Source organism: Pezoporus wallicus, unplaced genomic scaffold, assembly GCF_028554395.1.
Source record: "Pezoporus wallicus isolate ANWC-B61680 ecotype Strahan unplaced genomic scaffold, APGP_CSIRO_Pwel_v1 contig_4238, whole genome shotgun sequence".
NCBI lineage: Eukaryota > Metazoa > Chordata > Aves > Psittaciformes > Psittacidae > Pezoporus > Pezoporus wallicus.
The window spans coordinates 3,190,394-3,211,058 of record NW_026637932.1 but is presented as its reverse complement, the minus strand read 5'-3'; the positions used below and the strand labels follow the sequence as shown (position 1 = coordinate 3,211,058).

General features: G+C 52.8%; 3 protein-coding genes across 7 annotated transcripts; 2 read left to right on the top strand and 1 right to left on the bottom strand.

The window, feature by feature from the left end:
• Positions 1 to 459: 459 nt before the first annotated feature.
• On the top strand, positions 460 to 2,867 carry ESPNL (espin like). The gene is made up of 2 exons (XM_057408438.1): positions 460 to 577; positions 724 to 2,867. Exons 1-2 carry the CDS (start codon positions 460 to 462, stop codon positions 2,454 to 2,456), a joined length of 1,851 nt encoding a protein of 616 aa, XP_057264421.1. The 3' UTR covers positions 2,457 to 2,867.
• A 67-nt stretch (positions 2,868 to 2,934) lies between these two features.
• KLHL30 (kelch like family member 30) lies at positions 2,935 to 7,015 on the top strand. 5 transcript variants are annotated; one of them, XM_057408428.1, is made up of 8 exons: positions 2,935 to 3,061; positions 3,370 to 4,147; positions 4,232 to 4,397; positions 4,617 to 4,703; positions 4,914 to 5,069; positions 5,157 to 5,345; positions 5,880 to 6,025; positions 6,561 to 7,015. In XM_057408428.1, the coding sequence occupies exons 2-8, from the start codon at positions 3,374 to 3,376 to the stop codon at positions 6,807 to 6,809; spliced, it is 1,767 nt and encodes a 588-aa protein (XP_057264411.1). In that variant the 5' UTR covers positions 2,935 to 3,061; positions 3,370 to 3,373; the 3' UTR covers positions 6,810 to 7,015. The 5 variants fall into 5 exon arrangements, with proteins under 5 accessions (XP_057264411.1, XP_057264414.1, XP_057264409.1 ...); XM_057408431.1 differs by having other exon boundaries at positions 2,960 to 3,061; positions 3,307 to 4,147; XM_057408426.1 differs by lacking the exon at positions 2,935 to 3,061 and having other exon boundaries at positions 3,093 to 4,147.
• Positions 7,016 to 10,114: 3,099 nt separating this feature from the next.
• ILKAP (ILK associated serine/threonine phosphatase) lies at positions 10,115 to 20,619 on the bottom strand. The gene is made up of 10 exons (XM_057408425.1): positions 20,104 to 20,619; positions 18,793 to 18,915; positions 17,948 to 18,074; positions 16,944 to 17,050; positions 16,377 to 16,470; positions 14,402 to 14,489; positions 13,960 to 14,081; positions 12,060 to 12,179; positions 10,598 to 10,679; positions 10,115 to 10,395 (listed from the first exon to the last, which is right to left on the bottom strand). Exons 1-10 carry the CDS (start codon positions 20,204 to 20,206, stop codon positions 10,255 to 10,257), a joined length of 1,107 nt encoding a protein of 368 aa, XP_057264408.1. The 5' UTR covers positions 20,207 to 20,619; the 3' UTR covers positions 10,115 to 10,254.
• Positions 20,620 to 20,665: the final 46 nt, after the last annotated feature.

Below are 20,665 nucleotides of genomic sequence, written 5' to 3'. Positions count from 1 at the left end.
CCATTCTCTGTTGACCTGAGGAGCGGGACAAGGCTTGGAGCCAAGCCACCGAGCCACTATTTCCAGGACTGGTGCCGGTGCCACCCACTGAGCTCCAGCACTGCCACTCGATGCTCCGGTGAAATATTAATGCAATGCTCAGTGCGCTCCCTGCCCCAGCGCTGCAGCCGCGGCCTTAGCCCGCTCCAGGGCTGCTCAGCTTCCAGCCTTCCCTCCTGCCTAGTACTGAGCATTGCTTCTTGAACAGGGGTGCCGCTGCACCCACTTTTGGGTGTTGCCCGGATAGAACCCGACCTCCTGCACTCAGCGGCGGGCTCCCAGGTGCCTCCTGTCCCCGGGGGCTGGCTCAACCCCCCCCTCCGCAGAAGGTAAGGCCCCGCTGGGGTTGTGGGTGCCCCCATCCCCTGGGAAAAGCCAGCCCGCCGTGGGCATGGGGCGCCCGGAGAAGAGGTGGCGGAGATGTGGGCGGCCCCGGGCTTGGTCATCAGCTGCGGGGGCATCGCGATGTCCCCCGGGGAAAGAAGGCGCAGCAGATGTTCTGCAGCTCCATCCCGTTTTCTGACGGAAACGCTCAGCAGTGGGTCTTTCCAGGGAAAGGTTTCCCTCAAGAACTGGGGTGATGTGCTGGGCATCTTCACGGAGTACCCCTTACCCTGTCCTTCCTGGGGGGCCCTGGGAGTGTTGGGAGGGAGGCATCTCCCCTTGCCTGCCCTCCTTCTCCAGGAGGAAGCCTGCGCCTCTCCCCCCGGCAGCCACCCGGCCCGGCTGGGGATGGAGCCCGGCGGGTTGGTACCGGCGGAACTAAAGCTTCGCAAGCCCTCACAGCGAGCCAGGATCCCGGCGCCCTTCTTCACCCACCCGGTAGGTCGCTGGCTCCGCCCGCGGCCCCCGGCCTATCCCCCTCGAGCTGCCCCCCCCACCCCGATCTTCCCGTGACTCTGCCCGCGCAGCATGGAGCGGCCGAGCCCGCGGAACCCCCGGGGCCGGACCCCGCGGAGGCAGAAGTTGACTTCCTGGTACCCACACACGACGAGAGGGGCCGCCCCATCCACGAGTGGAAGAGGCAGGTGATGATGCGGCGGCTGCAGGCCCGGCTGGTGTACCAAGAGGAGGCGGGCGGCCAGGTACGGGCGTCCCGGGGATGGGAAGAGACCGGACCCACGCTGCCAGCCCCGGGGCCGCCGGCTGACGGACCCTTTCCGCAGAACGAGGGCTCCTGGAGCTTTTCGCCCTCCCGTCAGGCCATGTTGGGCCCCTTCGGGGAGCTGTTGACCGAGGCAGACCTGCAGCATCTAGAACGGACGGTGGAGAGCCTGCGGCTGCGGCGCCGGGGCGAGGCGTACCAGAGCGAGCTGCGGCGGCTGGCGCGGGAGCTACGCGCCCTCCTGCCTGCCCCGCTGCTCAGCATCACCGTGCGCAGCCCCCCGCCCGCTCCCGGGCAGCCGCTGCCCCTCTGGTGTGGCCGCTTGGCGGGCGCCGTGAGCAGCCTGGCCGCGATGCTGGCACACGCCGAGGGGGCGCGGGTCTCCTCTCTCGCCGCTCCCCCCGCCGGTGCCCCCGCCGCCGCCGTCGGGCAACCCCGAGAGACGGCGGGCAGCCTGGCGCAGCGGGAGATACGGCAGTACGGGGTCTGCGTCCGCAGCCTCCGCGGGGCCTTCGAGCCCGCCTGGGGGGCGGTGGAAGAGAAGGCGGCCGGAGGGAAAGGTACGGAGGCCGCCAGCGACTCGGGCATCAGCTGCGAGGAGGGGTTCTCCGACGGCGGCGGCGGCGGATCCCCGGGGCCGGGGCCGGGGCCGGGGCCGGAGTGGGGCAGCCTGAGGAAGGAACGGATCGTGATGCTCTTCCTGAGCCACTGGAAACGGTCCTCTGCCTACGGGCCCTCCTTGCCGGCCGCCGGGGACCCCCGGGAGGCAGCGGCGACTGGGGAGTGGGGGACGGCCCGCCTGGCGCGGCAGAGGGAGGCCATCCAGCGGCTTCTGGGCGGCTGGCGGGAAGCTGCCTCCCGCCGCCCCCCGCCGCCGCCGCCCCCTACGAGCGCCCTGCTCTCTCCAGAGCAGTTCGTGGTGTTGGCCGGGGGGAAGGCGGCAGACTACGACAGCCTGTCGCTGGAGCTCTTCATGCTGGGCTATTTCCGCATCCTGGAGCAGGAACTGTCTCCCGAGGAGCGCCGCGGCCGCCACCTCCTCTGCTTCGAGGTGTTCGAGCAGCTGGGCCGGCATGGCTGGCATGCGGTGCGCGCTTTCCACCGCGCCGTCACCGACGAAATCGCAGCCGGCCGGCGGCGCTGGCAGGACGGTTTCGAGGACATCAAGGAGAAGTATTTCGGATCCCCCCAGAGCTCAGCCTGGCGGCTAGGGGAGGCTGGAGGAGATGGAGAGGAGATCTGCCGCTACATCGACCGCAGCTTCGCTTTCTGGAAGGAGAAGGAAGCCGAGATCTTCAGCTTAGAAGAGTGATGCCCACCCGCTGGCGGGGAGGGCTGCGTGAAACCGCGGGCTGTAATAAAGGCCTCTTTTTTCTGTCCGAGCTGAGTGAAGCTTCCCGAGGTGATGGAGAAAGCTATTTGTGTGGAAGGGGGACTGCCCCAGCACCCTGACCCCCTCCCACCCTCTCCAGGACCAGTGTTTTGGCCCCTGGGGCGGCCTCACTCCCTGCGGTGAGGCGGCTGCCGCTGCTTATTTGCGGCCAAGGAGGAGTGAGATAACATCCTATATTTAACACATCACAACGATAGCCGGAGGGAGTAGGGACATCGCAGAGACGCCCCCGACGGGAAGGTCGGGGCGATGCTGCAGTAACACCCGGGCTCGTGGTGCCCAGCTGGCTGCAGAGGGATGCCTTCCAAAACAGCAAAGTCACGAGGCGACAGGGATGGGGAGGAGCAGGCAGCTCTGCCTGTACGGTGCCTTTAAGAGCAGGGAACGGTGTCCCAGTGGCGCCTAAAAATAGCGTGCTGCCCTGTCCCGGCTGTTTCCCGTGTCTCAACAAGAGTGTCCCTCCCCAGTGCCGGACCGCGGCCACTTCCCTCCCGGCGGGCTGGCCGGGGGGCTGCAGAGCCCAGGTGAGAGCGGGAGCGAGCGAGACAGAGCGGGGCTGAACCCACCCCAAACACCACCCCCCACCCCCTAAAAATCGGTGGCAGCTCCGACAGGGCAGCTTCGGAGGAGCATGGGGAGGGCACCGGTGCACGTGGGAATGGGGGGGTCCAGGGAGCACTTCCCTGGTCCCGGCTGGTGCCTGTAGATCAGGCGCTGGGAAGGTGCGGCTGTGCGGAGGGAGGGAGATGTCATCGCCTTTCCCTGGCAGGGGCACCCCTGCCACGCTCCGCGGGGTCTCTCTCAGCCAGCGAGGCACTGCGCTCATCCCCAGCACCATGGTGAGGAATGTGGACGACTTTGACTTCTGCCTGCCTTCACATGCCCAGGGCATGCTGGAGGGGCTGCAGCGGCTGCGCTCCAACCCCAAGTTGGCAGATGTGACGCTGGTGGCGGGCGGGCGGGAGTTCCCCTGCCACCGCGGCATCCTGGCCCTCTGCAGCCACTACTTCTATGCCATGTTCTCCGGTGACTTCGCCGAGAGCATTGCAGCACGGGTGGAGCTGAAAGAGGTGGACGCTGGTGCCCTGGAGATGCTGCTCGACTTTGCCTACACGGGGAAGGTCACCATCAACCAGGACAACGTGGAGGGGCTGATGCGAACCTCCAGCCAGCTGCACTTCCCCACTATCCAGACGGTCTGCAGCCGCTACCTCCGGCAGCAGATGGATGCCACCAACTGCCTAGGTATCTGCGAGTTCGGCGAGAGCCACGGCTGCCCTGAGGTCTCCTCCAAGGCCTGGTCTTTCTTGCAGGAGAACTTTGAAGCTGTTTCTCTGCAGGAGGAGTTCCTCCAGCTCTCCAAGGAGAGGTTGGCTGTCTACCTCTCCAAGGACCAGCTACAGGTGCAGGAGGAGCAGAGCCTGGCTGAGGCTGTGCTGCGCTGGGTACGCCATGACCCAGGGTCCCGAGCCCAGTTCCTTCCTGAGCTGCTGGAGCTGGCTCACCTCGTCTTGCTGCCTGACCAGTACCTGCAGAACCTGCTTACCACTGAGCCCCTTATCCGTGACTCAGATGCCAGCAAGGCCCTTGTCACACGATCCCGCACCACGGTGGGTACCCCTGCCCCAAATCCCACTCCACAAGCTGGTGGCTCAGCTTGGACCCTGATGGTCTTGTCCTGGCCTCTCCATCAGGGCCAGAGTGATGCTGGTGCGCAGAACTCCCCCACCTCACTGCAGAAGCTGGAGGAGGTGCTGGTGGTGGTTGGTGGCCGCGTGCTGGAAGAGGGTGAGGATGAGGACAGGGGGCTGCAGATGCCGGCCACCCCCAGGAACTTTGCCTTTTACAACCCCAAAAGTAGTAAGTGTGCATGGCATGGATGGGGCAACTGTACACCCATTACATGTTAATTAACCCTCCATCTACCCCAAAGCCACCTCTTGCCAAATGATCTGAGGTCAGGAGGGGCACTGGGGAAAAAGAGGGGCGGGCGGGGGGGGAAGAATGAAACAGGGCTGGCTCAAAAGCATCACCACTGTCTGAGGGGGGAGCTCTTCACTTGGCTCTGCTGGGTTTCAGGGCGATGGATGGCTCTGCCAGATTTCCCCGATTACAACAAATGGGGCTTTTCCCTGGTGGCTCTCAACAACGATGTTTATGTCACAGGTAGGTGCTAGCGCAGGGTGAGTGTCCCCAGAGAGTGGGGATGGAAGGTGAAGGACAAAGAAGTGGGCACAGAGCACTGTCATGGGGCCAGGGGCTACCCTCCTCTCCCAGCAAAACCCTCTCCTAGCCCCCCTCTTGGGTGGATCTGGCAGGGGATGCCCAGAGACGGCTGCACTCAGAGGGGTGTCCACCTGACCTGTCCCTTCCCAGGTGGTTCCCGTGGGTCCCAGAACGACACATGGTCAACAACCCAGGCCTGGTGCTTCTGCCCCAGGGACGGTGCCTGGAAGCCCATTGCTTCCATGCTGAAAGCCCGGACAAACCACACCAGTGCCATCCTCAATGGCGAGATCTATGTTATTGGGGGTAAGGCTGCAAAGACCCCGCGGGTGTTGCTGGGGCAGGGGTTTGTGGGTGCCCCAGAGCAGTGGGCAGTGTCCTGCCGCCTTGCAGGGACAACGGTGGACGTGGTGGAGGTGGAGCGCTATGACCCATACAACAAGAGCTGGTGTGCCATCAGCCCGGCCCTCAAGTATGTGAGCAATTTTGCAGCAGCCAGCTGCTTGAGCAAGCTCTACCTGGTGGGTTCCTGTGCCGTCAAGTACAATGCACTCACCCTGCAGTGCTACAACCCTGTCCAAGGTGAGAGCTGGCCCTGCCGCTGCATCCCACCAACAGTTTCCTGGGAAGCAGGACTGAGGGTGACCCCCCAGACAGGCAACATCCTGTGCCACTGGGCATGTTCTTGTGGGATGCAACCGGGTGCCAATGGGGTTCTGGTGATGGCTGTGGCACAGGGTAGGGGGCCATCCAGGAGTACAGCTGCTGGCAGCACAGCCCAGACCAGAGCTTCAGTGGAGACGAATCCCTGTGGCAGAGGGGTGAGGGAATCCTGCCTGCCTTAGGGAGAAGCCAAACCCCTGTGACAATGCCACCTCCTCAGGTGGTGGTCTCCCACACCACCACTACAAAAAATATCCCCCCACACACACATTTTTTAATGCAAGAGTCTCATCTGGAATGGGAACCATGGGTGCCATCCTGCCTGGCTGCTCTGTCCCCTCCCTTTCAAAATGCCCCTTAAATAGCCATGGGATCGGCAATGCTTTTTTCAGTCACTGGCAGCTGCATCAAGAGCCAAGGGTGGGACACGCTGCTGATGGCTGCTCCTTGCAGATTTGTGGAGTGTGATCACATCCCCCTTCATCCCCAAATACCTCTCTGCCCCACGCTGTGCCACCCTGCGCGGGCTCATCTACCTTATCGGGGACAACACCAAGAAGGTCCACGTGTATGACCCAGAGGCCAACATCTGGCAGAAGGTAGCGGGATGGTGGGCTGGGGCAAAGCACTCCTATGGAGGTGGGGCAGGTATTCCCCCCGTCAGCACCCCACAACCATACCCTTCCTTCCTGCTCATCCATTTGCTCTATTAACCCCTGTGGACCTGAAGATGCCCCAATCATTCCTTCCCTGCTCCACCGTCACTCGCACTAGGTGCATGGCTTTTGTACAGAGTTGCTCATTTTAAGCTGTATTCACAATGCAGAAGCCTACAGGATCAGGGTTTTCCAGCAGGGCTTGCAAGCCTCCTGCCTTGGCACTCTTAACAAAATCCTGCCTGTCCCCTCCACTCACCCCGGGCCCCCCACAGCACCCCCAACCTTGCTCCTATACAAGCACAACAGGGAGATGCTGCTAAAAGCAAGACATGCCTGCAGGGACTCCCAAACCTTGCAGGGAGGATGGGGCAAGGGAGTTGTGCCTGGTGGGTTAATCTCTTCAGTGGGATTGGGAGCACCCCGAGGAAGGTCCCAATCATCTCAGCAGGGTGAGATGCTTGGAACCCTCACACAGGTGCAGCTCCTCCACACGCTCCACGAGAATGGCGGGATGGTAGCATTGGGCGACCGGCTCTTCGTCACCGGCGGCCACTGGAAGGGCATGAACGGGGACTACCGGGTGGAAATGGAGGTGTACGACTGCACCAAGGACCTCTGGACACGGGAGGGCTCCCTGCCCTGCCTGTGGCTCTTCCACAGCTCCTCCTCCATCTTCATGGACACCTCCAAGTGGACAGAGGCTTTCCAGGGTGACCATAGGTAGTAGGAGAGCCTACAGCACTGACTGTCACCCTGTGCAGCTGCTCTTTCCCCTCTTGCCTCTTCTCTCTGCCAGCTCAGCTCTGCAGAGTGAGGGGAGACAGAAACCCCTCTGCCGAGCTGACCAGGGCATCAGGTGCATATGTATCCCCCTGCCCAGCCACCACTGGGAAAAGGCTTTTCCTTATAAAGATGCTTTGGCTAACTCTCCTTTTGTTTGGTGTTCTGGTTTCAGTTTCTTTAAGAACTGCCTTTTCCCCATCCTCCAAAAACACAAAGCTTTCAGAGTATTTAGAAACCTCCCGAAGTGTGGCGTATTCCATCAGAGACTGGCATTGCTGCTGGTGATCATGGCTGCTTTCCCCATAATGTTGACATGTAGCATGGGGTAACATGAGGGGGATTGGGCGAATCCTCTCTTTCCTGACACCTGAACTTCTGCAGCACTTTGCTTGCCAAGACTGAAGTGTGAGACCTGCTCCAGAGTCATTTGATGGTTTAGCTGTTCTGTGTTAGGTTTCTACTTTTGAAGCATTAAAAATGCACACTGTAGGTTGCGGGGAGCCCCACGGGCCACATAGGGTTTTACATACGGAGGGTCACTTGTAACAGCCAGTGGCCAATCTCCAGGAAGATCGTCCCAGGCTGTTGTGTGCATCTGTGTGCCAGGCACTGCCCCTGCACTCACTGGGGGACCCACTGTGCCAGGAGAGCTGCTCAAGGAGCTACAGCTTCTGCTGAAAGATACCCACCAGCCCTGGGGCATGCTGTAGGAAGGAGGGGCCAAGGGGGACCCCAGAACAGGAGCAGGGGACAGCAGAGATGAGGTACCATGGAGCTGGATGGCAGAGCCAGGCACCGTCATTTTGGGGCCAGGGAAACTATAGAATGGTTTCAGTTGGGGTGTCCAACACAAGAGGGACGTGGAGCTGCTCAAGTGAGTCCAGAGGAGGCCACAAAGATGCTTCCAGGGCTGAAGCACCTCTGCTATGGAGACAGGCTGAGAGAGCTGGGCTTGTTCAGCCTGAAGAGAAGGCTCCAGAGAGACCTTAGAGCAGCTTCCAGTGCCTAAAGGGGCCTTAAAGAGAATATGGAGAGGTATTTTTACAAGGACGTGTAGTGACAGGACAGGGGTGAATGGCTTTAAGTAATTTCTCTCTCAGCAGATATCCCTGCCCAGTTTCCCAGCAGCAGAAACCAGGTTACTTGTATCACTTTAGCTTCCCTGCAATGTATTCACAGCAAATGTTTACTGGCAGAAGCCATTGTCCTTTGCAACTAATCTTCAAAGCAGAGCAATATCCTGATAACACTGCACATCCAATTAAAGCAAATTCCTTCCCCATGGCTTTCCATACCAGGCATTCCCTGCCCATGGCACAGGGCCCAGGCTGTGGGCACCACAGATACGCTCCCTGCTTCGTCTCCGATAGCCATCTGAGGCAAGGATGGGCACAGGGCTACATGCCTGAGCAAGGGCTGCAGGAGTGGTACCCGGGCAGGCTGGGCATGGGGCAAGGGAGCCACACAGTTTATTTCTTAATAGCGCATAAGCTGTGCCAGCAACACTGCCAGACAGCCTGAACTGCACATGGCTCTACATTGCCTGAGGGATCCAGGCACACAGGCAGGGGGGAGGCAGTCTCCTTGGGCTGGACCTTACTCAAGATGGCTTTCCTGTGTATTATTTTCCAAGTTGGATTTGTGGTTTTAAGTTTTCATTTTTTATAAGAGGGAGGGAGGAGAAGACAGAGAAGGACAAGCTGATGCTTCTCTCGCCAGCTCTTGTGCTGGACTTAAAAGGTGCCTCCTAGAGGGAGCACCAGAGATGGGTGCTTGGCTCAGCTCCCACAGGACAGCACACACCTCTCCCTAAAAGCTGTGAAAAGCAGGGAGGTGAGAAAGGAGGGTGAGCTGCCCTTCCTGAGATCTGCCATCAGGGTTTCTTTTGCCACGGATTGACTAAACTCTATGCTGCTCCATCTTGGCTCTCCAAATCTGTCTTTCAAGAGCAGAAGCAGCAGTGCAACCTTACATCAGAGTATGCAGGAATATCTGGGAGCAGAACAAGGTGGCAGTGGCAAGCACTACCTAATGTATGTGCTGGAGGCCCACTTCCTTCCTCAGTACTCTACAGAAGTGAAGAGTTAGTGCAAGCTAGGCCGAGTGAGCTGAAGCGTTCGCATAAACCCATGAACTTTAGCTTAACTGACTTCTGCTGTAGCACAAATGGATGAGATGGTCAAGCCACCTGTCCCAAACAACACGATAGCTTTTGTGTGCTCAAGAAAACAGCCTAGGATCCAGGACCATCTCCCAAAGCTTCAGGGAACACAGGGAGCAGGAAAGATACAAGGAAGCCTCACAACCCTGCGCAGGACTATGCACAAAATGGCAGATACCACAGTACCAACCTCCCACTAAGACTGCACAGTTTCTCGAGCAGAACAACGAGGCTGGGCAAGAAACCACAGACACAGTGGCTCATCTCCCTCATTGCACCTCTGACTCACATGATGGGAAAGTTGCATAATCTGGAATTTATGTTCTTTGGGAGACCATTTGGTTTAGCTTTCACTCTGTCATTTGGTCTGAAGCCAATATTTCTCTGGAAAACAGCACACTGACTCTGCAGCAACAGCTGGTGGAGGAATGGGGACAGGATGAGATACCAGACACTTAATAGCAGCAAGTACCTAAAACCCGAGATGCCTGCTCCTCAAATAGCACACAGACAAGCACAGGACCTGCCTGTATCTCAGCTGCCTGACAGATCCATTTATTGAAAACACTTTCCCAATAAACGTCAGGAGCAAACTCCAGCAACTTTTGCTGTATTGGCAACTGGGACAAAACCCCATTGTTTTCTGCTAACAGAGGGAAGGTACACTGCTGCTCTGAAAGCAGTGTTTCTATCACTCAAGCTGCATGCAACCTCACAACTCAGCTTCAGAACCAGAAGATCTCCTTCCCAGCACTAAGACAGCCCACACCACATCCCAAGTCAGTGGCCTTGGTACTGCACAGTCCATACGGTACAGCCTGACTGGGAACTCCCACCGAGCCCTAAGAGCTCATGACTCTCCCAGGGCCTCATACAATGCTCAAAGTAATGAACAGCAGAACTACACCAGCTGTCAGAGTTCATGCCCACAGATACCTGCTCTTGCTAGCACCTCTGCCAAATGGATTTATTTGGTTTGCCAAGACATTCACGGAGGGTTGACAGAACAAGAGATTCCCCATAGGCTGATCCACTCTGGCAGACACTTAAAAAACACGTTGGCCAAGTGAACTACAACTATTAGAAAAAAACCAACCCAACTTTATTTACACTGAAGAACACCCAGCAGGACCCTCCCTCCCCTGGCCACACATGCACACACCCAGACTCCTCCCTTTCCTTACATCCGTCAGAAGCTGGGGAACCTGCTGCCGCTCCTCATCTCTCAGTGCTCTATCCGCACCACCATGACTGTGACATTGTCCGCCGACCCTCGCTGTACTGCCTTGTTGGCCAGTCGGTTACATGCAGCTTCATACCTAGCATCTGCTTCCAGCTTCCCTTCTCTCATCTGGATGTTTTTATCCTGGTGGGACAAGGAAAGACAATACTGATTGCTCCCAACAAAGCATGTAAGTGCCCCAGATAAGGACAAAGTGCAAGACAAGTAAGGACAACCTCAGGTATAAGGGAGGATATCCGGCAGAAGTACATTTCTGCAAGTCAGAATCATTCTATTCCATGTGCCCTGCCCTGACAAGCCCAGCCCCCAGCTGCCTTCTCCTCACCTCAAGGCAGGAAACAATGAAGTTTACAGCTTCTTCTGGTGTAAAGACTTTAAAGAGGCCATCACATGCTATCAGAATGAACCTAGAAATCAAGCAGAGACAAGTTCCAAGGCTGAATCTTTGGCACCCCAGTTACAGCAAAATCTCTCCAAGCTATTTTGTGAGTACCCACACTCCAATCCAAATGGAAGGTGCTATAAATCTCATCTGAAAATCCGTCAGAAACACCAGATGTCCTCTGGTGCTCCAGAATCTACTATTCACGGAGCTGAAGAAATTCAAAGAACATGTCAAAGATCCGAGCAACCGATGTAAGACCTAGAACAAGACATCCTGGCAGACCCACTGATACTGCACCATTAGCCAAGGCCATATACCATGCCCTGCTGGAAACCTCCATTATTTCTTTTGGACTGCTTCTTTCCTATAAGCGCTTTTCATTCACCTAGTTCCCTGTGAAGTAGCTAATGCAAGGAAATAAGAGAAACACAGCCAGTATGTGCACCACTTTAAATCCTTAACATTTCCACACCCCTGAGGTATGCAATATCTTAATTTAAATAGAAACATTCAAAGGAAAACCAAGCAGCTTAACCCAGAAAGAGAAGCATAATTGTGATTGGAAACTTCTGCCACAAGGTACTCCTGCAGGCTGCAGATGGTTGAGGGGATACAAAGGCCAAGACCAGGAGAACTGAGTCATGGCTCCTCATCAGAGGATGGGGGAGCCAGCCTGCTGTGCACTCCCTGCCTGCACGGGTGACTGCACTAACCAGAAGCCCTAACCGCAGTTATTGGATAAGGAAAACCTCAGACATCCCACAGAGGTGTCCAGCCTGCCAGAGCCTCGCCTGTCTCCGAAGACATCGTTTCAGAGCTGATGCTCAGAATATCTCTAGAAATATTTTAGTGGATCACTTGATATGGAACTCTAATCCCAGAAAAAGCAGCAGTACTGGGTTACATTTTCACCTCAGAGGGCCTGCAGGGTCATACTGACATAAAAGCTCACAGCAATTTGTCGTTGCCAATCATATGTTAGAAAAGTAACTCAAATCTTCAAATATCAGAGTCAAATGCAACAGTGTTTGCAGGCAATACAGCTGCTAGGAACAACTCTTGGACAAGATGGGGATCCAAGGATTGAAGCCTTAACTAACTGCTTGAGCAGTGGTGTGTAAACTTATTCAGAGGATGAAAGAAGTCTAAGGCTCATGTATGTTGTCACCGCTGCAAGACCGGTTTCTCCAGCAGAAGCCTTCACGGTATCTTGGCAGGGTAAGGCAGCAGCATTATCCCACTACACTAATAAGAAACAGGAGCAGAGAGACAGCAGCAGTAAGAGCATCTTCTCATTCTGCATGATCTGAAGTGCCTTGGGCGTAACCGCAGAGCACACAGGGTCGTGCAGCTGAGCAGACCCAAGACACAGCCATCCCCCCTCTGTGAGGGCACCCTTTACCTGTCATTGTCTGTGAGTTGGCAGCGTTTGATATCTGGCACAGAGATAACACCACAGTGTTTGTACTGGCCATCCCCAATGGAGCGGGAAACCTCCAGCACTCCCAGGACTCTTCCGTCCCTGCATAAGGGAAGAAAACATTGAGAGTCGTCCACACACATGCACATCTCACTGCAATGCCTGACCAGGACATGCTTCATGGTGCGTTCAGCTGCCTCCTACAAATCCTGACCCACTCCCCCAGCAAGTTCCCATCTTCCCTTCAACGTCTCATTCCCTTTCTGCACATTTGTGTGAAACTTTGGGAAACGAGAGGAGGAGGAAGAAATGCAGTTAGGAGAATTCAAGGCTGTTTTCCATCTCCCTGCCCTAACTCAAATCCTGTTTGGCCTAGCAAGCCAGGGAAATAAGAGTTATATGCTGAGCTGAATTCCTGGAGGTGGAGGTTTGAATTCACAGATTATTTTTTGGCAAGGCATCCAGCAGATTGCATTTCAGTAAAAGCACATAATGGCAGCAGGGAAGACCATGTCTGAGCCAGCAGTCCCTCTCCTGTGCTCTGCCTATCAGGATAACAACCACTATAGACTGGCTCAGCTATGGGCAGTTCCAAGGAGCAAGAACCATGGCACTTCCTCCTGATCATTTAGTCTTTACTAACCACTGATTACAGCAACCAGTTCTGTGAAACCCAACTTAGAATTCTCCTTAGGAAGCATTTCTGCTTGCTAAACTTTTCTAATTAACTGAGTGCGGCTCCAATAGAAGCAGCTTCCCACACTCCACCTTTCCAAAAACAGAGCATCTTCTTCCCAAAAGGCTCTTCTGTGCACTCTGGAAAGAAAGAAGCTCATTCATCTGAGAGTCTAAACAGCCCCGCTTAACAGAAAAGCATGTCACAGAGATTTGATACTCATATGCTATGCAACTTTTCTCCTGGGTCCAAAATACTGAACTGTAAGCAGTGGGAAAGGCTCCCAGGCAGCCAGGGAGATGTTTCCCATTCTAAAAAGAGCTAAGAGACACTGGCCCATTTCTTTCCTGTATGCAAAGATAGATCAGTACTAAGCATAAGAAGCAGCATTTGTTCTCCAGAGATAAGGGGAACAAGGCACTCTAGACACAGCAATGTGACAGAACTGAACCCACTTCTCGCCACAGGGCATTCTGCCTCTGCAGGCACCAGGGTACTTCACCTGTACAGAGTTCTCTCTTGTGACAATACCGTTAAATCAAGAAACAGCATTCACAGAAGGAAGAAAACCTAGACAGAGAAATCAGACACACCTGTTGTGCTCAGCACCAGCTGCCCAAGCAGCCATGCACATCCATATGCACAGGAACATTAATATATATAATGTTAATATATATAACATAATCCCACTATGGCTCCAGAAACCTCCCTCCTACTGCGGGCCTCCTCAGCACCTCAGCTAACCCCCAGGAGAGCAACGCCAACCAACATCAAACACTTTTCATGCCCTCTCAAACCATCACCAGGGAAAGGTGATGCTGCAAGGAAGCGAGTTCTATCCAATGCCACAGTGTGAAGTAAGCATTAACTTCTTAAACAATCAAGTTCAACTCTGTAGGTCAAGCTTAAGCATGTGCATGCTTGCATCACACTGCCAGGCTTTCATGCGGGCTCCTGCCTCTGCAGCACAGCACCTCACTGCCATTGTAAGCCCCTGGGAAACAAACTAGCCCCTATCAACCAACTCAAACCACTGAATCCTTAAACATCTCAGGCACTGCTGTGCCTCTCATAGGCAGCAACAGATTCTCTCCATGCTGTCACTACCATGAGTGCTGGGGCACAGGAAACTCCAGAAACTCAATGCTCGGACCCATAGTTGGGCCAGGGTTTAGATCTGCTAACTCACACCGTTTAGGCATTTACCTGACGTTTCCTCCAGCTTTCTGTATCCGCATACGCTCCTCATACTGGGTGGGGTTATGCTCCTTACTGAGGCTTAAGGCTGTATGCTTTTGACTGCCTTCATTGTAACGACACAGAATCGCCTGTGCTGACAAAAGACCTTTGTGAGCGAACAACAACAAAACTACAGAAGAAAGTCTTGAGAGAGCGAGCTGCAAATTGTAGTGAATGGGGCTACATTTACGTAGTTAGATATTTAACACCATCAAGAGAATGCTAGCACATTAGTTGTTTTATGGGAGACAACATAGTTGTCACCCTGCACTCAGCCAAAACAAGATGCTTTGTAGGAACATTTAGGGAGCTCACAGCAACTGGAACATCCCACACACCTCACCCTTCAGGGTAAATAAAGCTGTTGGAAGAATAAAGGCTCCAGCAGTAGGCTTCCTGTTCTGCTTACCCGGCTGTCCCCGAGGTTGGCTATGTAGAGAGTGTTGTCGACAGCTAGGACACAAGTAGCTGTGGAGCCATCCTTCCATGCTGGCTTCCTGAAGGGAACAAGAATGAAATTATTAAGGAGGGAAAACAATGTTTAAGAAATTAGTCACAGAGTGCTCCCAGGGTACTCAAGGAAGTTTTATGTGTATGCGTGTGTGTGTGTCTGCATGTTCTGAAGCGTTGTGTGCCAACATGCTACAGTCAGCTAGCACAAGCCCGAAGCAGCTGCCTCAAGCAGCTATGGAAACTGTTGATGGTGAATAGTGAGCTGGACAAGAACAGCAGAACTGCAGAGTACCACCTTCTAAATGCATGGCCAATGCCCAACTGGTTCAAATACTGCCAGCCATGCTCCCCACACCAGCCCTTCCTCATACGCGGCTCCCAGGAAAGTTCAGCTGTGGCTGGAACAGGCTCAGCCCCAATGGCTGCCCAGAAGCTACAGCACTGCAAGCAAACAAGTTCTCCAGACTCCTCAGAAGGCTCCTCATTTGCAGTAAAGGAGGGCACAGGCACAACTGCAGCAGGGCTGCCTTCCTTTTTGCTTTAATATCCCTTCCTTTCTCTCATAGTACCCCTGCACACCTGCCTCTGTCCTCATAATCCCACCTCAGCAGCAACACCACCCATTCAGTCACTCTCCTGATATTTCACTTGCTGTAGTTAAGCTTGTGAGTCTAGAGCTCCAAGTAAAATGAGATGCTTTTCTTAGATTACAGATGCCAGACTTGTCCTCCCCACAATTAAGCCCAACTACGATGCCACTCTACTGAAACTAGCTTTGAAAGACTGATTTATAAACATATATAATCCAGTTTTCCTAACTTCGAAGGTGCATCTGAATGAAGAGCGTTCGTTTAGTCAGCAATACAGCTATCACTAGAAATCCTTTGTAGTGCCTTTGTCATAAATCATATTTCTGACCAAATGGAGACTAGTTTGGGAATGACACTGTTGTGACAAACTCAAAGAAGCTCTTTGCCTTTTGCCTGGTCAAACTTATTTATCTTATAAAAGACTGAGCCAGTCTTCAGTATACTTAAAACTGAAAGTTTGCAAGGAATCTCAGAATTAGATGCATCACCAGGCTCTCAATCTGCATTAGAGGTGCACTGGGAGAGTGTGCGGGGAGGGAAACAAACAAACCCAAACATTTAAAGGACTGGTAGCAAAGTGACTGTGTTTTAAATGCAATCCACATCTCCCCTAGTTCACACAGTTCTTGCACTCAAAACTCAGCTGGAAGGTGGGCTGGCATTTATCCCATTGAAAGTAGCTGCTGTGCTTTTCAGCTTTGTTTCAAAAGAAACAGCTTAAGATGAGGAACATTTTCCTTCAACATCTCCGTTTTCAAAAGATGCGAAGAAAGCAAGATTTCAGCTTACATTGGGAGAGTTTAGTCTTTCAACACACAGCATTAAAAACAACCTCAGAGATGTGCTCCAACCTGGCAAGCACACACTTGCTAACAGGAATGCAGCTCTAAAGAAAGCTACACACAACAGCCAGCAAAGTACTGCTCTACAGATACCCTCTGCCACACTTCGAAGCCATCAACACAGAGATCCCATCTCAGGCAGTAGGGGATTAGCCACTTCAGCAACATGGCAAGTCTTTAAAAAGAAGACAAACAAGATGCCCTGGTAAGGACAGAAGTGCACTCTTGGCCACATTTTGTCTCCTTCCTTTACTACAAAGGTGTATTTTGGTCTAAGGGGTCCTACAGACTGCTTTCCACAGAGTAAGACCAGAACATGCCACGATCTAGCTTTAGCAGGCACTCAGATGGCACAGTTGCAGCCTGGCACACCTATGTATGCTTTGGGGTTTTTCCAAAGCACAGACACAACTCAAAAGTTTCCTCTGCCCTGCTCAAAACTAAGGTCTGTGAGATGCAAGCAAAGAAATACAAATGCATGGGAAGCATTTACACTTACTGGCTGGATGCCTGCTTTAGAAACTCTTCATCTGTGTGTTTGAAGGTATCCAAAAGGCATCTCTTCACAGTTTTCTCCACACTGGCTACCTCACCTGTCAGACAGGGAAAAGAGTAACTAAGTTCCAGCTAAAACATATCTGACCTATCCCAGTCTCTCCCTTCACCCACTCAATATGCAGTCAGCCAGTGCATCTCTCAGACCCTGTGCACAGCAGCTAAGGTACATCCTGGATTCACACTACCAAAAATCTGTGCACTAGTATGTATGAAGAATTTAAGACACATCCCTCTCCCCCACAGGCATATTTTCATGCTTGAAGCAGCACTGCCAAAACTGGCAACAGTGCATCTCACACTTGTTTAGTGGTTCACAACTGGCTATTTGTACTCTTTTGCCTAAAAGGCTTCCAGCCCTCTTCCCCAGGAGACAGAGCAGTCTTGCAGTAACTCCCTGGGAATAAAGGATAGGAACTGTAGAATGACACTCAAATAAATCAATTTCCCTATCCACTGCAAGGCAGAAAAGATGATGGTTGTCCTACAGCCCTAATTCCAGTTCTCTCACCTTTAGGAAATTTCTTAATCAGGTTCTGGTGCATATTCTGTGCTGCAAATTTTGAGGCTCGGACTCCCCCATGGCCATCAAACACAGCAAAGTATGAGACACGTGTGCTGTGAGGGAACAAAGTGTAGCAGAAAGGGGCTAAGAGAGACAGTTAGGCAGACAGTGGGATCAAGAACATTCGTCTCCATAATGCCCTGTCCCGTGTCAGCCAGACTGAGTAAATACTGTTCTCCGAGGCACAAAGGTAGCAAGTCTGTAAGCTCACACATTCAAGCATATGCCTCACCTCAAGGCCACTACAACTCCCCAGCACTACGCAGACATTAGCCTAAGCAATCCTACAGTTCTTTCCATGCCTAAAATTGTTGAAACCATTCTACAGACAAGAAACTCGGATCCCTCTGAACATTAAGCTCTCAGGACAATTACTAGTTCAGAAGCTAGATCCCGTATCAGGATGATCTTTGAAAGCATTCCTTTAAACACACACACTCCCCCTTACACGCACTTGTACGTGGTTTTTTGCTGAAGGATTTCAGCTTTTCAAGTAAGAGAGTTTCTCTTCTTTAAGCATTCTCGTGCCACAGTTAAATGGCACACTTAACTGTAAAACACACTGCAAAATCCCTAACATAAGGCCTCATTACTTATAATTAAATTGAGGGTCTCTAAACACCCATGACGACACTTGGCTAACATTTGGCTCAATATCCAGAGTTACTGGGCGCTCACAACCCTTGTGAATTCAGTGACCAAATCCACTGAGCATCACTCAAAGGGAGGTATTTGTATATAGTAGTCCCGTGATTTGCACAGAACACAGCTATCCAGGTCTCCCAGCAACAAGCCCAAACTATACAACACGACACAGGTGTAGTCAAGAGCATGAGCTGCTTAAAGCAAAAATGATCCTATCACAGGCTTAGCTGAAGCAAGCTGGAGCTCCTTCACCCTTGTGATGGCTGCCATCCACAGCTCTATTCTGACAGTTGTGGCCCACTTACATTTGGGAGGGCAGAGGGTGGCATTCCTCAGTGATATCATTTAAGATGACATGTGCATCCTGCATGTCTTCTCTTTCACCTTTCCTCTCTGCCACATAACCCTTCAATCCAAGAATGCCCACTGACCCTAAAGGGGAAGAAAGCAGACACATGCAGGCAAATCAAACTCCGCCATCTTCTCAACTCAGGCTAAAAAAAAAAACCAGTAATCTGTGATCACTTTTCAGCTTTCAGAACCCTATTCTGACATTTGTAACACGGGATTTTAAGTGACCCCAAGGTGAGCAGCTATAAAAGCTGCTTGCCCCCATTCCGGCAGGCAGCTATAACCAAGTAGGACTGCTGGGCATCAGACAGGGCTCTTACTAAATGGTGTGGGGAGAGCAGGGGAAGCGTGCGACTGAACCTGCAGATTAACAAAGCATGGCATGACAGGCAGGCACCTGCACTGAAGTCAAATGCCCTATGTATAACAGCAAGTCTCTTTTTTAGCAGCCACGCGGGGGAGAGATTTGTGGATGTGGCAAAAGAAACTGGTGTGGCTCTAGCCTTCCAGAAGTTTCACAACCAGTACCCCGTTTGGCAGTACAGTAACTTATCCTGCAAAGGCTGAGCTGCTTGTTGCTCAGCTTTTGCCACTTCAGCAGGGCTGGTAAAAAGACCTGGGTGAGGGAGGCAGAGTGCCAGGGAGCAAGAAGGGTTTCCACAGACTGCTCCAGCAGTCTGTTCCCTACAAGAGGCTGAAAACACAAGTAGACTGAAGAACCTTAGCTTTGGTCTGGACTTACTAAGCCCAATGTCAAAAGTACAAATTAAGTACATTTGTTTTCAAACTGTCTGAAAACCTTTACAAACTTTCTTTTCCACAAGTTCTTCCCTGCCATTCTTTTCTTCCTCCTCCAAAGACTTTCTCTTCTCCCCTTTCCCGTGGCTCCCTGCTGACAAGACCTGCTCGGTAGCACTGGAAGCTGAAAGAAAGCAAAAATGCAGATGATTGAAATCTGCCAGCTCTGTTTTACTTGCATGAATTCAGCAGCAACTCCTTTTTATACCAAAGCACTCCCAGGGGTGCAGGCTGGCACTCTCACACAGTATTAAGTGACCAGAGTTAGCACTGAACAAGACATATTAACTGCCCACAAATGCACACACCCAACTTCACTCAGCATGTACAACCCACAGCACATATTGATGACTTGATCACTTTACATTGCGTGGCCTACCTCAGGCACAGCACAGCTATGCTTAGCTAGGAAGCTGCTGATTCTCCCCACCAACCCACATTTTGTTTCTTAGCTACCAGCCTTTTTTGCAATTAACTGCTAAGGAAGTTAAACCATGTCCTGGGCTGCATCAGAAGGATCGTGGCTAGCAGGTTGAAGGAGGGGATTCTCTCCCTCTACTCTGGTGAAAACCCCCTGCAGTCCTGCATCCAGCTCTAGGACCCCAACACAAGATGGATGTGGAGCTGCTTGAGCAAGTCCAGACGAGGTCACAAAGATGCTCTGAGGACTGAAGCACCTCCGCTATGGAGACAGGCTGAGAGAGCTGGGCTTGTTCAGCCTGGAGAAGAGAATGCTCAACAAAGACCTTAGAGCAGCTTCCAGTGCCTAAAGAGGCCAATAAGAAATCTAGAGAGGGACTTTTTACAAGGGCCTGCAGTGACAGGACAAGGGGGAATGGCTCTGAGCTGAGAGAGGGGAGATTTAGATTAGATACTGAAAAAAATTCTTCCCTGGGAGGGTGTTGAGGCCCTGGCACAGGTTGCCCAGAGAAGCCCTAATGCCCTGGCAGTGTTCAAGACCAGGCTGGACGGGGCTTGGAGCTACCTGGTCTAGTGGAAGGTGTCCCTGCCCACAGTCGGGGGTTGGAACTGGATGAGCTTTAAGGTCCCTTCCAACCCAAACCATTCTGTGATTATCAAAATAATAAACTAAAAAAAAAAAAAAAACAAAAAAAAAAAACAAAAAAAACAACACAGGAGGAGAGTAGCTGCTCTGCACACATGTGCTGATCTGATAAACCACTGGTTTTATCCTGTCTAACAAAGAAAAGGGATTGCACTAGTTTCATCTCAAAATGATGCTGATGCAGAAAGCATGCAAAGCCAAAATAACAGAAGAAATAGGAAATAGAGGGAAATAGAGCACCCATACCTGAGTCAGCACTGCTGGCTGGTGGGAGATCATCAAAGAGGAGAGGTCCTTTCTGGGCTTCCTTCCCTGTAAGGCACCAGGACAAAATCAGGACCCACTGCATGCACTCAAGGGGTGGTTCTGGAAGGACTGCCCTCCAGCTGAGCACAGGTGGGGTGACAGAGGAGAGCCTTGGCTACCTTTTGTCCATCTCTAATTTAGGCAGCTCCTACATGTGCAGGACAACCACTTGCCAGGGGATGATGTGAACTTTTATCTTGAGAACAACTTGTTTGTTTGGTTTCTAGCAATCCACACAACGTGTATTACCACCCTTCACAGCCAAATTGAGATATTATAGCATGGGAGGGGCCAAAAAAGCACCAACTTATTTCAGGTAACATTACAGCTCTCCACAGTCCCACGACCCGCAGCACCGCAGTGAGGGGAAAAGCTCCAGCATGGCCTAAATCTTACGGATAACACCCTGCATCCGAACGAGCCGCAGGGAAAGAGAACAGCACAGAAATCCCACCAAAACGAACCCAAACCGAGTCATCCCCTCCTGCAGCCGCCTCTTCAC

What these genes read in the sequence shown, in the direction of transcription:
- KLHL30 (XM_057408426.1), top strand. Translation starts at nt 3,284, where the DNA reads ATGTCATCGCCTTTCCCTGGCAGGGGCACCCCTGCCACGCTCCGCGGG. An exon ending in CAACGATGTTTATGTCACAG is followed by an intron (nt 4,704 to 4,913) that starts GTAGGTGCTAGC and finishes GTCCCTTCCCAG; the next exon opens with GTGGTTCCCGTGGGTCCCAG. An exon ending in GTGCTACAACCCTGTCCAAG is followed by an intron (nt 5,346 to 5,879) that starts GTGAGAGCTGGC and finishes TGCTCCTTGCAG; the next exon opens with ATTTGTGGAGTGTGATCACA.
- ESPNL (XM_057408438.1), top strand. Translation starts at nt 460, where the DNA reads ATGTGGGCGGCCCCGGGCTTGGTCATCAGCTGCGGGGGCATCGCGATG. An exon ending in TCTGACGGAAACGCTCAGCA is followed by an intron (nt 578 to 723) that starts GTGGGTCTTTCC and finishes CTCCTTCTCCAG; the next exon opens with GAGGAAGCCTGCGCCTCTCC.
- ILKAP (XM_057408425.1), bottom strand. Translation starts at nt 20,206, where the DNA reads ATGCAGTGGGTCCTGATTTTGTCCTGGTGCCTTACAGGGAAGGAAGCC. An exon ending in GATTAAGAAATTTCCTAAAG is followed by an intron (nt 16,471 to 16,943) that starts GTGAGAGAACTG and finishes CCTGTCTGACAG; the next exon opens with GTGAGGTAGCCAGTGTGGAG. An exon ending in CTAAAGCAGGCATCCAGCCA is followed by an intron (nt 14,490 to 16,376) that starts GTAAGTGTAAAT and finishes TGTTCCCTTCAG; the next exon opens with GAAGCCAGCATGGAAGGATG.